Here is a 16002-nt window from a genome sequence, read left to right on the forward strand (position 1 = left end):
ACTGTGGGCAAGTCGCTTCACTTCTCTGGGCCTCAGTTCCCTCCTCTGTGAAATGGGGATTAACTGTGAGCCCCACGTGGGACAACCTGATTCCCCTGTATCTCCCCCAGCGCTTAGAACGGTGCTCTGCACATAGTAAGCGCTTAACAAATACCAACATTATTATTATTATTATTAAGACTGTGAGCCTCACGTGGGACAACCTGATTCCCCTGTACCTACCCCAGCGCTTAGAACAGTGCTCTGCACATAGTAAGCGCTTAACAAATACCAACGTTCTTCTTCTTATTATTATTATTAGCTCACATTTTACCTCAGTACTTAATACAGTACCTGGCAAATAGTAAGAACTTAACAGATGCCATTAAAAAAAAGCCGTGCTTCTCCTTCACAAATAAATGTGAGGCCAACTGGGTCCCACCCACCGATTGCAACATGTGGCCTCTAATCCCGGCTCCACCAGTTGTCTGCTCTGTGACCTTGGGCGAGTCACTTAACTTCTCCGTGCCTCAGTTACCTCTCCTGTGAAATGGGCAATGAGACTGTGAGCCCCACTTGGGACGGGCACTGTGTCCAACCCGATTTCCTTGTATCCACCCCAGCGCTCAGTACAGTGCCTGGCACATAGTAAGCATTTAACAAAGGCCGTTATTATTATGATTATTAAAGTTGTCACTCAGTTCCTCATCCGCTTTGAGCTATAATCGGTGGCTAGCCGTTTCAGCGTGATAATCCCGAACTGTAAGACTTTCCAAAGACTCTGCCTATTAGATCCCGGTTGTGATTTGGGGTGACTCAGTACTTGAATCCTTGCAGTTTACTAGTGCTCTCTTTTCAGTTCTATAAGCCAAATTCTCTCGGTCTCATTTTAGCTTAATGGCTCCTATCAATTCAGATTGGAAAAAAAATTGACTTTTTTTTTTTTTTGACACAATGGTATGTGCCAATTTAGAAGTATTATTTGAGTAGTCCAGTTTGGCGTGATTTTCATCTTAAATTTTTTCCGTTTTTAGTATGTCTGTAAAACTGTGTTTTCAAAGATGAGGTCTTTAAAGGGCATAAAACTATCATTATTCCTTTAGGTGGTGCCACAACCAAATGACACATTTGCTATTGTCTATTTGTTGACTTTTTTTTTTCATCCTCCCAATTCAAGGTTTAGAATCATTTGCTGCCATCCTTGAATGGTATCTTCCATTAAATCAAACCGATTCAGCAACCGTTTAGTGCCCTCTGTTATAAGTGGTAACTTTTTAAGAAGGCTTTCTCTTTGTGGGTAAAAGCGATCTGCCTTAAAATAAGACTATCACATTGAACCCGATCTTGAGTCTGCCGCGGCGGACAGATTATTGTCTGATGCCATTCTTGTTTAAAGGGGAGAATAGCTCTGCCACTTTGCTTTCTGTGATCCACTGGGCAAGTCTGTGTTAGCCTCCCACTGTGCTAATCTCTAGTATTGCCCTAATCTATCCGTCGGTGAAATGCCACAAATTTACCTGATGGTGTTTTGAGGGTCCGTGATGGAAAGGTATTTTGTCAGTAAAACTTCTTATCCTCCCTCTCTTCAGTACCAATTAGTATGAGGTATGCTTCTTTTAGCTAGACTATCAGCTTCTCATAGATATATTTAATGTGCCTGGGGGTCCTCGGACACCAAAGCAAAAACAGCAATTAAATTAAATGCAGCGATTAGGGTTCTCCCTACCCAAAGACCAGGGATGAGGTGAAAAGGGCGAAAGATTCCGTCCATCTGAAAACACCGGCCCAAAAAGCCAGGTCTTGCACCCTGTTCTGTCTGAAGACCTGTATGTCCCAGCAAAGCATTTTTAATTGTGGTCCCTTGGGTGCACCGGCTTGCTTTTCATTGATCTCGATGCCCTCGGGCAACAAGCGTGTTCCCATTTTATTATCTGCAGCATAGAAGTGATGCTCCTTTTGTTGGGCGCATCCATCTTATTCCGTGTCTTTTTCTGATCGTTCCTTTTTATCCAGCTCCCCTTTAATCAGAACAGCCGTTTTAGGAAACAGAATATTCCAGAACACTTTTAAATGTGTCACCCCAGTGATCCACTTTCAAGTGATTCACTTTCTTTTTTAAACAGGGTATTCAGACAGCCAGTTTGGGGCCCCCTCGAAATCTGATCTCGACAGAGGATTTTTTTGGACAGGCTTTTTAGTTTGAATCGATCACTAAATAACTTTCTGCCATCCTAAATTGGGATTTACGAAAGATTTGGGTGGCTGGGCTCGTTCCTTTTTGGAGAACCGGTTAAATCAAAGGCAGGCAAAGGAGGAGAGGATTCTAGAAGAAGTTGCTTATTTCGGGGGGACGTAGTATCGACGGTCCGAGAAGAACGCTTTGCTATCTTCAGATAGATATTTGTTAACATCAGTGCGAGCTCCCTCATTAAACTACTCTTGAGGGACCTTACCCAGCCATATCGTGTTGCTCAGGGCTGTTAAACCAAAGCCCAACGTTTCTATTCATATAAACCTCACAGGTTAAGTGAATGAAAAATAAATGAGGGCTTGTTTAATTTTAAAATCGTATTGAGAAAATGCAAAAGTATGAGTAAATCTTGTTATAATGTTGTGAAGAAACCATCGAGCAGATCTGTGAAACCATGAAAAATTGTGTATCGTGACTCCGACTGCTTATTAGATAGCCCTAATCTAGTTGTTAGGAGATTCTAAAATCCAGTTAAATGTCTGTTTTATTTTTATTTTTTCCAAATAGATTCTGTTCATGAGTGTATGCATTGGAAGTACAAAAACTCTGCCCGACTCCCGGGACATCAGAAGATGAAGTCAGTGTGTTTGGCCTAGCTAGTCACCAACCGTTTCAATAAATACCGTGCTGGAAAGTTATATGTTATCATAGCTTAGTTTTCTCATATATAGGTAGCAGTTTTTTTCATTTAAATGACACCTTTTTCTAAGAATATCACGTTCTCGTTTTCAACATCAAAGAAAAGGCGAGGAGCCTAAACAGAAGAGCACGGGAGTAGAGACGGGAGGGTTGGGTTCTCTCTGTTACTAACCTCCTGCATCACCATGGGCAAGTCAGTCCACGCTTACTGTGTGCTGAGCACTGTGCTAAGTATTTGGGAGAGTACAGTAGAACGGAGTTGATAGGCACGTTCTCTGCCCACAACGAGCTTGCGGTCCAAACCTCTACAGCTTCCTCATCTGTAAAATGGGGAGAAGGTAAAGGAGACGATGTCCCCGGGGAACGGGGATCGATCGTCTGACCCGATTGCTGCAGAACTCTCTGGCCAGCGGTGATCCCCGATAGGCGGATGTGATAGGCGGTTGTCGCGGGGGGGCTGCGGGAAGGTTTTATCTGCCATCTTGGGAGCCTTGCGGTTAGGAAGGTGCGGGCGTCCCAGTCGATCGGTTGTATTTATCGAGAGCTTACTGTGTGCAGAGCACCGTACTAAACCCTCGAGAGAGTACAACGTAACAGAATCGGTCGACACGTTCCCCGGCCGCTGAGCCGACAGCCTGGGCGGGGAGACCGACGTTAGGATGAACACATCGATTCCGGATACGTACAGAAGCGCCGCGGGACTGAGGGAGGGATGGAAAAGGGGGAGCAAATCCAGTGCCGGGGAGACGCACAAGGGAGTCGGGAGGAGATGAAATGAGGACTTAGTCCCCAGACCAGAGACGGACAGCCCCAAGCAGCCCATTCTGGAAGTCTCCTCTTAAAATAGCAAACAGCCGAGCGTGCCCCCCCATTCCGGGTGCCCCAGGAAAGCCCCCAGACGCACATATACTTCCCCGTTTATCCAGTCAGCTCTCAGTCATACAAACTCGCGGTATTAGCACCTTGTGTGTCTGTTCACTTTAAATGAGTCGGGGACTTCCTCCTGATCACGGGTCTTGAGGAAGCTCTCCTTGGTCCCGCACGTCCCTGTTGCTTCCCATTGAGACTACAGACAACCGTCTTCCACAACCCGAGTCTTCACTTCTGGAAGCGGATGATCCTGGGCCTTCCTCTAGGACCAGAAAATCTTGAGAGGCTCCTCCGCCTTGCCGGGATGACTCCCTGATGACTCTCCACTCCTCACGGATTCGTGGGCCCCTCTCTGGGCTCTGGCCCGGTCCTTCCCAGATCAATCAGCGGTATTTGCTGAGCGCTTTCCGTGTGCAGAGCACTGTCCTGAGCGCTTGGGAGAGTACAGCGTAACAGAGTCGGTAGGCACGCTCCCTGCCCGGGGAGGTTGCTAGTTGTTTTTGCCTGCCTCTTCAAGGCCAGGGTGTAACTTAGAGTCTGTTGTCTCCTTGTCTTGTGTACAAAGGGCAGATTATCTTCTCCAAGCCTGACAACATACACACGTACGCACCCATGCGGTTGTGTCTCTCACTTGGCACAGTGCTTGGCATACAGTAAGTGTTAAAGGAATATCATAACATCCGTTAGCAAGAAGATAACGGTGTGTGCTCTCTGAGATGCGTCCCATAAACAACTCTTGACTGTCCTGGCGTGTTTTATTTAGTTCCGAAGTATCCTCATCTTTCACTGCTACTTCTCTCTCATACCCACCTTCTGGTCCCTTCATCCCATTTCACCGCTGGCCATTTCATCTCCCTCTTCCGGAGGCTAAGCGAAGGAAAAGAGGTTGACGAAACTCAAAGCGGTCAGTGTTGCTGCTCCTCGGTAGAGTAGGGTGAAGGAAGTTAAAATCAAGGCTGTGAGAATCAAATTACTTCAGATGGAATTTACGCAGGTGAGGGTTGTATAGTCAGTTCTCCCAAAATGCGTATTTTCACTCCGCGTTTTGGGTAGAACGCTGGTGGGCGTTGGAGAACGTGCTTTCCTCGTCGCTCTATCTTTCTGGATAGAATACACTGCGATGTTGGAAGAAACGGTCGTGCCTGTGCGCGCCACGTCAGTCGAAGTGTGAGTATGAACCCCCACCAGTACAGGTGAACTGTCAACAGATCGTAGAAGCGGTCTCCTGCCGTCTACGTTATCTCTTTGGAAAGAGAACCGGAACCGGGGCCGTGAACTCAAATTGACATTTGGACAACCGGCTCTGGTCCCTGCCGTCCAGATCCGTTCCGAAAGAAAATCCAGATGCAGCGGCAAAGTCGTGGATGGCTCTTGATTTTCATCTCATCACATCCATCGTGTTTAGCACCTCTCTAGCCCCACTAGGGTGCCACTCTGGATTCCTGCCTCTCTTCCCTTTCTCCCAAGGAACTTTTGTTCCTAATTCCTGAGTCTGAAAAGTGGTTTTAAAAAAATTCCATTTCCAACTCCTTTCGGGAAAGGGTGATTTTTGTTTGGCTTTTTGTGCTTTGGTGTTTGGTTTGGGGTTTTTTTGTTGTTGTTGTTGTTTTTTAAGAGAAAAATGCAGTGATGGAAACAATAGTTGTGAAACATCTGAGTCAGGACAGTTTTAATCTTAAGGAAATTTTGATCTTGGTTCCCATATAACATTAAATGTTGGCTTAGATGATGGAAATTAATGTGAGCTTTTATTCTTTTAGCTAAACATCAAGAAACCAGTTTGACAGTTAATTATGTTAATACAAAATCAGATGATGAAAAACTCATTTGAAAATTATACAATGATAGTCTGTATTCATGAGTCTTTTTGTTGACGGGTGAAATTTCCTTTATATATTGTAAAAAAAAAAAAATATGGGAATCATTGAATTAAATTCAGACCTCATTGGTTTTGAACGTACCACCGTCTAACTGAAAATGAGAGTTCTATCGAGATTTTAAAATTTTATCTGACTGAACCAATGGGGATCAGTCGCTAAAGTGATATTGTAGCTGCTTTAGATTTTTTACAGCGTTTCTGTTTTCTTGTTTGATAAAGCCTTGGCAAGGAGATGTATTATTTGCCAAAAGTCCAATTTATAACAATTAGCTTATGTGGCCTAAACAACAAAAAAAAGTGTAATGCTTTCATTGTAGTGTGCTAAAATGTAAACTGGCCATATTTTCATTTGATTGGAAAAGGATGAGATGTTCATTTTTTTTAGCTACATAAGAAAATTAAACTTTCTCTCTCTCTCCCTCCTTTTTTAGCCTTAGATTGTAAGCAAAAGAAATCACGGTCAAGATCTGGAAGCAAGAAAAAAGTGCTACCATTACCTCATAGCGCTGACGAGGTTTACATTCTCCGATGCAGGTATATTTTAAAATGGTTTATATATTCAACTCAGCTCATCTCCTGAGATTTTGTTTTGGAGCCAAAAATTTCTTTAAAAAAAAAGGGCGGGATCACGACGGGGGGAAGAACGACAGCTTTAGCATTTCGTAAACCGTTGGGATATTTTAGAGTGCTGTCCAGAAACGCTGGTCCGAAAACTTACGCAGTTTAAAACTCATCCACCACGAAAGCAGCAGAAATCGTAGTGGATTAAGCACAGAGTCAATTGGGATAGTCCGGTGTGTAGTAACTCTGCGATTCGATTTAGGTATATTATTGTTGGAAGAAGATTTGTCTTTGTAGTCCCGTTTCCCCGAGATACAGATTTTTAAATGGAGGAAACACGATGATTTCGAGCATTCCTTTTCTCGTTATGTGCAGGTTTTGTGGCCTGGTCTTTCGAGGACCCTTGTCTGTTCAGGAAGACTGGATAAAGCACTTACAGAGACATATTGTCAACGCTAATCTTCCACGGACTGGAGCTGGCATGGTGGAAGTGACGTCACTACTTAAAAAGCCTGCTTCGATCACTGAAACTTCATTTTCTCTATTGGTGGCTGAAGCAGCGTCATAGAACAAAGGAATCTTTTAAATAAATACATTTGAATTGGATGTACATTTGAAATACTTTGTCCTTTTTTAAAGTTGCTACATTAAATTATCTGTTTATAAATCCTAAAGGAGGAAAATAGGGAAAGTGAATTACAGTGACATCAAAGCAAATTGAGTACTTAAAAAGTTGCAGTAAGTAGTCTTTATATTTTATATAGGGTGGAAGATGTGTTTTTAAGGTTTACTAAGTTTTTGTCAGTTACTGTGTTCACTATCAGTAAGAGATCATTACACGCAAGCAGCCATTTTTAAATCGTTGCACATGGGTACTTACAGGCCGACTTTATTGGAAAAAGATGCCCTCTGCAGTGTTACCGGACGCCGGCTCTGTTCCAAAAAAAAAAAAAGAGAGAGAGAGAGAGAGAGAAAGAGAGACTTGCATAGTAAAATAAGATATTATATTTTGTTTGTATGTATGTAGTGTTTTGTACAATACCAGAAACTGCTAACTAAATTTACTCAGTTTAGGGCATTAAATATGTACTTCATAGTTCAAGAGACTGTTCATTCAAATAGGGCAACGAGTACTATTCTATCTCGATGTATAAGTGTTTTTTTTAAAAATCACATGAAAAAGTTTTTTTTGTACTAAAACGTGGAGGGAGATTTGTTTAAACAGATATTTCTAAAAGAAATATGTACATAGTTACTGGAAATTATTTGTGAGAAGGAAATATTCTTTACTCCAGTTGCATTTCTCAGACAATAAAGTGGTGCGTTCATGCTACCTCCGACTTTGTCAACAAAGATGGTATTTACCCTTTACCTTTTTGTATCATACTAGATTCCGACCTTTCTTTATTGCAAGACATTCTTTTGTTAACAGGTTTGTTTCTTTGTAACGTTTTACTTAAAGTTTGACTTGCTTACAGGACAGTTTTGCGTCTCTGCTACCTTATTTAACACTGTAGAAATGTACTAATAATAAACAATGCTCACTACATGGTTTAGAGTAGACTTTTTTTCATTTATAATTCTGTTGGAAATTTGATCATTTTAGCAAAATTTAATACACCGATTGAAATGTTTCTACATATGAAGAGAATGTTTACAATTTAAATTTTAGAACTTGTTTTGGATGTGATTATATGTATGAAAATTGTGTAACACTATGCTCATGCTAAGGACCTACTTAAAGGAATTAATGAAATAAATGTGCTGTGAGGATGGAAAATATGGTGCAGGTGTCTTGGTCACGATAAATTGTGATGTTCATTTAAGCCGTCTCCAAAAGTGAATTGATTTTTTTAATCCGTAAAACAAGTTCCTTTACAGATACCAGTTTTTGTATGCAAGTACCATTTCATTTTATTCATGTAGGATAACTAATACTGTAGTTAAACCAAGGATATGCATTGATATTTTCTTTATATGTAAATAAAGTTAAAAGCAGTTAAAAACGAGGAGTATTTTGGTAGAGTATATACATACCTCACTGCCAGTGAAATTGCTTTCTTATGGTATATCTCCTTACCAGAAAAATCTCTAAATAAAACAGTTTAAAGAAAATGTAAACGGCTATAATGTGCAGCATTTCTTATTCGCATCCTTGGCGGAAGAAAGCCCATTCGAACTCGGCTCCCCTCGATGGAAATCGGACCCCCTCGTCGGTGACCTTAAGGTACGTGACTCCCTTTGCGGGACGCCGCTCTTCGAGGGGCGGAGCGCTGTACCGGATGCGGCGGAGGAAGAGGAGGCGCGTGTTCAGTTCTTGTGAGAAAGAGGAAGCTGTGGAGTCATTCCCCAGTCACAGTTCTGACACGCATGCGGGGGCGAGTGTGCGCGCGGACATAAACTCAGGTACTCAGCGCAGATGCCTGCTAAGCGAGAAGGATGCTTTAAGAAGTCAAGATGTACTCGTGTGGATTTGAAAGTCACCTTTCTGCACTTAGTTGAAGTAGAGAAGCAGCGTGGCTCAGTGGAAAGAGCCCGGGCTTGGGAGTCAGGGGTCACGGGATCGCATCCCCGCTCCGCCACCTGTCAGCTGTGTGACTGTGGGCAAGTCGCTTCACTTCTCTGGGCCTCAGTGACCTCATCTGTAAAACGGGGATGAAGACTGTGAGCCCCACGCGGGACAACCCGATGACCCTGTATCTCCCCCGGCGCTTAGAACAGTGCTCTGCACGCAGTAAGCGCTTAACAAATACCAACATTATTATTATTCTATATAACGCTAAATCCTCGTTTCTCTCAAGTTCCATCATAGGGCCCATCAGCTCGTCAGAGTGAGGCATTCTTCTGAGAAAGACTCAGAACTACAAAAGCTCCGGTGGCTGTCTGCCAGAGAGACTCCGGTGGGTTTCCTGTCTTGAAGCATTTCCTACCTCTGATCTCATTCTTGGGTGTGGTCTGTGTCTTTCCGGCCACGCTCTCCTGTCCTAGAAGGGAAGTCCGATGCTTAAAAACCAAGAACCCTCTGCGGGGACGGGGACCCTGTCCGGACTGACTGTCGAATGTCTACTCCAGGGTGTAGTGCAGTGCTTGGCGCGTGCTAAACCCTTGGCAAATACCGTGACGATAAGAAGCAGCAGGAAGTGTCAGGGGAAGAAGCATTGTTTCTTGGGGTTACGGCCTGGGCGGCGCTCTCCTGGAGGTTTGCCTTTTAGCGCCGTCCTGTTTCTCCTCTCAGGCCTCTCGGGCTCACTTCTTTCTTCCACCCCTCTGCTCTGCTCTTCTAGTGCCAGCTCGCTCATTCAATAGTATTCATTGAGCGCTCACTCTGTGCAGAGCACGGTACTAAGGCACAAATCGGTAACGGAGACAGTCCCCGCCCTTTGACGGGCTCCCGGTCTAAGCGGGGGAGACGGACAGACGAGAACAATGGCGGTAAATAGAATCGAGGGGACGAACATCTCATTAAAACAACGGCAAACCGTGCCCCGATCTGGTCTGTCTCGCTGCCGACCCCTTTCCCGCGTCCTCCCTCTGGCCTGGAACTCCCTCTCTCTCCTTCCGTGCCAGACCACCTCTCTCAGCCTTCCAAGTCTTACTGAGGTCGTATCTCCTCCACGAGGCCTTCCCCGACGAAGCCCTCTCCTCCCCAACTCCCTCTCCCTCTGCGTCGTCTCTGCGCTCGGATCCTTACCCTTCGGGTATCCGGTATCGACTCCCGACTCCAGCCCTTCGGCAGTTACGGATCCAAGGATTATTTGCTTATATTAACGTTTCCTGCTCTAGGCTGTAAGCTCACGGTCAGGGAACGTTGTCTACCGACTCTGTTCTATTGTACTCTTCCCTCGCACCCAGTACAGTTCTCTGCACTCGGTAAGTGCTCGGTAAATACCGTGGATGGATTGGTGGGCCAAAGCGATGTCCGTGCCCCTCCTCGGGCTTCTCCGGTGGTCAGCGGTAGTACGTTCTCACGGCACCTTGGTTTCTCTGGTCAACTGAGGGATCAGTTGTGCATTCCTGAAGATCCTCCATCCGATCTTCAGGATGTCTTCTCAGGTAAGTCCGCAGAGCGTGGTTTAGCGGGTAGAGCACGGGCCTGCGAGTCAGAAGGACCCGAGTTCTAATCCCAGCGCTGCCACTTGTCTGCTCTGCGACCTCGGGTACGCCACAACTTCGATGTGCCTCTCTCACCTCATCTGTGAAATGGGGATGAAGACTGTGAGCCCCGTGCGGGACACGGTCAGTGCCCAACCTGAATTCCAACTGGAATGCAGCGTTGACCGGGACGTGGAGGCCTTCCTCGACTAAACCCTCATTTCCCCTAGTTGCCCTCCCTTCTGCGTGGCCTGGGCACTTATATCTGGACCCCTTAAGCACTCAATATTCTAATCCCGGCCCCTTGTCCGCTGGGTGACCTTGGGCAAGTCACTTCACTCCTCCGTGCCTCCGTTACCTCATCTGTAAAATGGGGATTGAGATCGTGAGCCCTGTGTGGGACGGGGACTATGTCCAACCCGATTGGCTTGTATCCACCCAGTGCTTAGCACAGTGCCGCTCACATAGCGCTTAATAATAATGATGGTAATTGTTAAGCGCTTACTATGTGCCAAGCACCGTTTTAAGCGCTGGAGTAGATACAGGGTCATCAAGTTGTCTCACGTGGGGCTCGCAGTCTTAATCGTCATTTTGGATGAGGTAACTGAAGCACAGAGGAGTTAAGTGACTTGTCCAAGGTCACACAGCGGACAAGCGGCAGTGCCGGGATTAGAACCCACGTCGTCCGACTCCCAAGCCCGTACGCTTTCCGCTATGCCACACTGCTTCTACAATGAATGGGTTCTACTTGGGTCCCTTGTGCTGTCTGCTAGACGACTCCCTGCTAACCAACTGGGATGCGATCCAGCAGACAGTTTACAGAAACGCCAATCATTTTACACACGCACACACACACGCCATGAAGAGAAGCTGGAATACTCCCCCAAATGCTTAGTACAGTGCCTTATAAATAGGAGGTGCTCAATATATTTCCTCTAAATAATCTCCAGATTTCCTAACTTGATCCACCTGCTTACGGCGCTGAGCCAGAGGAGGTCAACCAAGGAAATGACTGTAGCGGACACTGATCTCACGTTTACTGAGTTTACTGAGATAAGGCTGTTGGGAGGGGAGGAGCTGCGTCCTTGAGAAGTTGAGGCAAGTGTTGGACTCTCTGGGGTCTTCAGTGGCCTCTCTTCCATCTTAGGAACATCATCAGGATATATTGGGAAGCAGCGGGGTCTAGTGGGAAGAGCATGGGCCCAGGAGGCAGGAGGATCTGTGTTCTAAGCTCGTTTTGGCCACGTACCTGCTGCGTGACTTTGGACGAGTCACTTAACTTCTCTGTGCCTCAGTCCCCTCATCTGCAAGAATGGGGATTCGATGGGCAGGGAGTGTCTCTCTTTGTGGCTGCGTTGTACTTTCCATGTGCGTAGTACGGTGCTCTGCACATAGTAAGCGTTCAATAAATACAATTGAATGAATGAATATCTGTTCTCCCTCCGACTTAGATTGTGAGTCCCATATGGGACCTGATGATCTTATATCTCTGCAAACTCTTAATCTGTGTGCTTGACACATATTGGGCCCTTCACAAATACTATTATTATTATGGGGTGGAGCGAAGGAAAACAGTGAGGAGTTTGATACAATAATTTGGTATATAATAATTAGTCATTCTGCAAATTGGGGGGGTTTAAGGCTGTGAGCCCTATGTGGGACAATGACTGTGTCCAACCTGATTAACTTCTATCTACCCCAGTGCTTAATATAGCGCTTGGCCCATATTAAGCACTTAAACACCGTAAAAACGTAACATTTGTGGTATTCGTTAAGTTCGGGGGAAAATGCAGGATGCTCAGGTCAGATACATTCCCTGGCCCACACAGGGCTCACGGTCTAAGTAGGAGGGAGACTACAGGTATTGAATCCCCATTTTTCAGATGAGGTAATAAGCACAGAGAAGTCAAATGATACGCCTAAGGTGACGCAGCAGGCCCGTGGCAGAGCCAGGATTAAATCCCAGCTTCTCTGACTCCCAGACCTGTGCTCCTTCCACTAAGACACACACTGCTCCTCTAATGAGAAATATGTACACCAGCACAGTGGCAGTTTGAATGGGAAGAAAGGGGGTGATTTCTGGAAATATCCTGGGGCAAAATAACGGATTCGATTTGGCAACAGACTGAATATGAGTCAGAGAGGAAGGAGTCAAGGATAATGCCAAATTATGAAGTAGAGAAACAAGATTATATTCAATCAGTCGTATTTATCGAGCTCTTACTAAGGGCAGAGTACTGTGCTAAGCACTTGGGAAAGTACAATGTAACAGAATTAGCGGGCCTGTTCCCTACCTATAACAAGCTTACAGTCTAGAGGGGGAGACAGACATTGATATGAATAATTTATAATAATAATGTTGGTATTTGTTAAGCGCTTACTATGTTCAGAGCACTGTTCTCAGCGCTGGGGTAGATGCAGGGGAATCGGGTCGTCCCACGTGAGGCTCACAGTCTTAATCCCCATTTTCCAGATGAGGTAACTGAGGCACAGAGAAGTTAACTGACCTGCCCACAGTCACACAGCTGACAAGTGGCAGAGGCGGAATTCAAAAGCATGACCTCTGACTCCCAAGCCCGTGGTCTTTCCACCGAACCACGCTGCTTCTAGTAAGCTTCTTGTGGGCCGGGGAAAATGTCTACCAACTGTTCTGCTCTTGTCTCCCAAGCATTTAGTTACAGTAGTCAGCAAACAGTAAGTGCTTGGTAAATGCTGTTAATGGATTGATTTCATATAAAAGAAAATAAGGTATTTCGGATAGGGGCCGGCATCTAACAAGTCAGAACCGCTTCCTTAAATGTCCGACTCACATAGCACTGAAGGGGAGGCTTTACTCTTCTAAACCCTTTGTTAGACTTAGAAAGATGCCATTCTGCCTCCTCTTTCTATTAAATACTAGGGCTTCTTGTGTTCCGATGACCTGAAATTTGTGAGGGTCAGAAGACTGTTTAAAAGCTCCAAACGTTTCCACTATCTATAATCGATTTCCCTCTAGTCTAAAAATTTCTTGTGGGCAGGGATCATGTCTACCGATTCTACTCTGTCGAACTCTCCCCAGTGCTTAGCGGAGTTTTCTAGCACACAGTAAGGGCTCAATAAGTACCGTGGATTGATTGATTGGGAGGGTGTCTGCTAATTCTGTTGTATTGTCCTCTCCCAAGCACTTAGTAGGGAGCTCTGAACATAGTAGGAGCTCAATAAAAATCACTGATTGGTCGGACACCTACCCCCATCTCCTCTTAGATGAGGATGAATTCAAATAATAATGTTGGTATTTGTTAAGCGCTTACTATGTGCAGAGCACTGTTCTAAGTGCTGGGGTAGACACAGGGGAATCAGGTTGTCCCACGTGGGGCTCACAGTCTTAATCCCCATTTTCCAGATGAGGGAACTGAGGCACAGAGAAGTTAAGTGACTCGCCCACAGTCACACAGCTGACAAGTGGCAGAGCTGGGATTCGAATTCATGAGCCCTGACTTCAAAGCCCGTGCTCTTTCCACTGCACCATGCTGCTTCAAATAAACGCTTGAATTGGGGAAATATATTTCTTAAACCCTTATTGAAATATTCTATCCAAGGCGGTGTCTGAAATCTAGAATGATGTGTCTCGGCTTAGGTTAATAAACCCCACGTAGGTTAATAATGATTGCCCTTAATGCTATTATACCCTCCTCGTGAAATTACAATACAGCATAATTCAGATTTTCTCTGGAAGTGTACCAAACTACCTGAACCCCTACGGATAATAGTAAACACAATCAGTAACCTGCAGGCCGGATCATTTCTGCATGTGTTTAGCAGCTGGACCAAAGTTTAACACAGAACTGGGCTTGATTGAACACTTACTAGATTCAGACCACTGTACTAAGTGCTTGGGAGAGCACAATACAAGAGAATTAACAGACACGTCCCAATCAAGAAACACAAGCCTCAGAATCTGGTATACTGTGAGGGACAAAGCAACAAGTTACGCAGAAGAGAGGGAAATGGAAAGTTTGACCTCTTCTAGCCATCTTTTAGGCAAGTTTTGTTGTTTCTTAGACTTACAAGTCTTTTTATTCTTACATTTTTCCATCACGTTCCTAGCTTAAAATACCTACAGAGATTTATTAGATACATTTCATTCACATAAACCGTTGAAACATCAGTGAGGTCAGGCCGAAGGACACGATCCGTTCCAAAGATCCGAAGTGAAGAGGAAATAGCTGAATTGGAGTCTGTGATCTGAATTGGCCATAATAATAATAATAATGTTGGTATTTGTTAAGCGCTTACTATATGCGGAGCACTGTTGTTAGCGCTGGGGTAGATACAGGGTCATCAGGTTGTCCCACATGAGGCTCACGGTATTTATCCCCATTTTACAGATGAGGGAACTGAGGCACAGAGAAGTAAAGTGACTTGCCCACAGTCACACAGCTGACAGGTGGCAGAGCTGGGATTCGAACCCATAACCTCTGCCTCCCAAACCCGGGCTCTTTCCACTGAGCCACGCTGCTTCTCTGCCAGAGTGAAATTCAGACTATTTCCCAATAGATACTGTTTTAACTGAGGTTTCCTCTTTATCTAGTACATCTAAGGAGGAATGTTGAAATTGTATAAATCCTCCCAGCTACTGTATTCAATGAGCAATCCCAATACCAGAAATCTTTTGATCTCACGAGAACGGCCAAGGATAAGATTCTGAGGCTTGTGTTTCTTGATCGGAACGTGTCTGTTAATTCTCTTGTATTGTGCTCTCCCAAGCACTTAGTACAGTGGTCTGAATCTAGTAAGTGTTCAATAAATAGCATTGATTGAATCTCTATGCTTCCGTTTCCCCATCTGGAAAATGAGGCAAATAATTCCTCCCCCTCCTAGGGGCTTTGTCGAGGATTGTTTTTGCAAAATGCTCTGTTTATCTTAGGGGAGAGGTGTTTTACAATGAAGAAGAACTATGTGAAAAGTGGCCTGACCTAATGGGAAGAGCACAGGCCTGGGAGCCAGAGGACCTGGGTTCTAATTCCAGCTTCATCGCCTGTCTGCTGTGTGACCTTGGGCAAGTCATTTCATTTCTCTACGCCTCATCTTTAAAATGAGAATTAAGATTGTGAGCCCTAGTGGGACAGGGACTGTATCCAACCTGATTAGCTTGTATCTATTCCAGCACATAGTAAGTGCTTAATTAATGATTATGGTATCTGTTAAGCGCTTACTATGTGCAGAGCACTGTTCTAAGCGCCGGGGGAGATACAGGGTAATCACATTGTCCCTCGTGGGGCTCACATTTTTTAATACCCATTTTTACAGATGAGGTAACTGAGGCACAGAGAAGTTGAGACTTGCCCCAGGTCACACAGCAGACAAGTGGCGGAGCCGGGATTAGAACCCACGACCTCTGACTCCCAAGCCCGGGCTCTTCCCACTAAGCCACGCTGCTTAATAAAAAATTATAGGAAGGTTAGGCACTCGTGGTTCAGAGAGTGGTCCTTGGTATGGAAGAACAAGCAAGGGAAGCCATTTTTATCTTCTAGTTTGAATTTTTGTTTTGATCTCTATGCTCTCTCTTTCTTTCTCTGACTTGGCCCAGGGAGGAGGGGCATCTTGGGGCATCTTGCCCCTTGGCCTCCAGGCTAACGTGGAGCCGAGTGAGCGAACTCAGCTCTGCCAATGTGTGATCTTGGGCAGCATGGATAGAGCACAGACCTGCTGGGAGTCAAAAGGACCTGGGTTCTAATCCCGGCTCTGCCTT

At 45.0% G+C, this 16002-nt stretch overlaps 1 protein-coding gene across 4 annotated transcripts in view; it reads left to right on the top strand.

Moving 5' to 3' along the window:
• The window catches only part of ZNF644 (zinc finger protein 644), a 144198-nt gene extending 135903 nt beyond the window's left edge, over nucleotides 1-8295 (top strand). For 3 of the 4 annotated variants that reach the window (XM_029062092.2, XM_029062093.2, XM_029062096.2), the window contains 2 exons: nucleotides 6050-6152; nucleotides 6555-8295. In XM_029062092.2, the coding sequence (XP_028917925.1) occupies nucleotides 6050-6152; nucleotides 6555-6747 (296 nt within the window). In that variant the 3' untranslated portion in view covers nucleotides 6748-8295. Of the gene's footprint in view, nucleotides 1-2737; nucleotides 2869-6049; nucleotides 6153-6554 lie in introns of those variants that run through there. The other variant, XM_039911873.1, reaches the window with a different exon arrangement.
• Nucleotides 8296-16002: the final 7707 nt, after the last annotated feature.

Source organism: Ornithorhynchus anatinus, chromosome 4, assembly GCF_004115215.2.
Source record: "Ornithorhynchus anatinus isolate Pmale09 chromosome 4, mOrnAna1.pri.v4, whole genome shotgun sequence".
NCBI lineage: Eukaryota > Metazoa > Chordata > Mammalia > Monotremata > Ornithorhynchidae > Ornithorhynchus > Ornithorhynchus anatinus.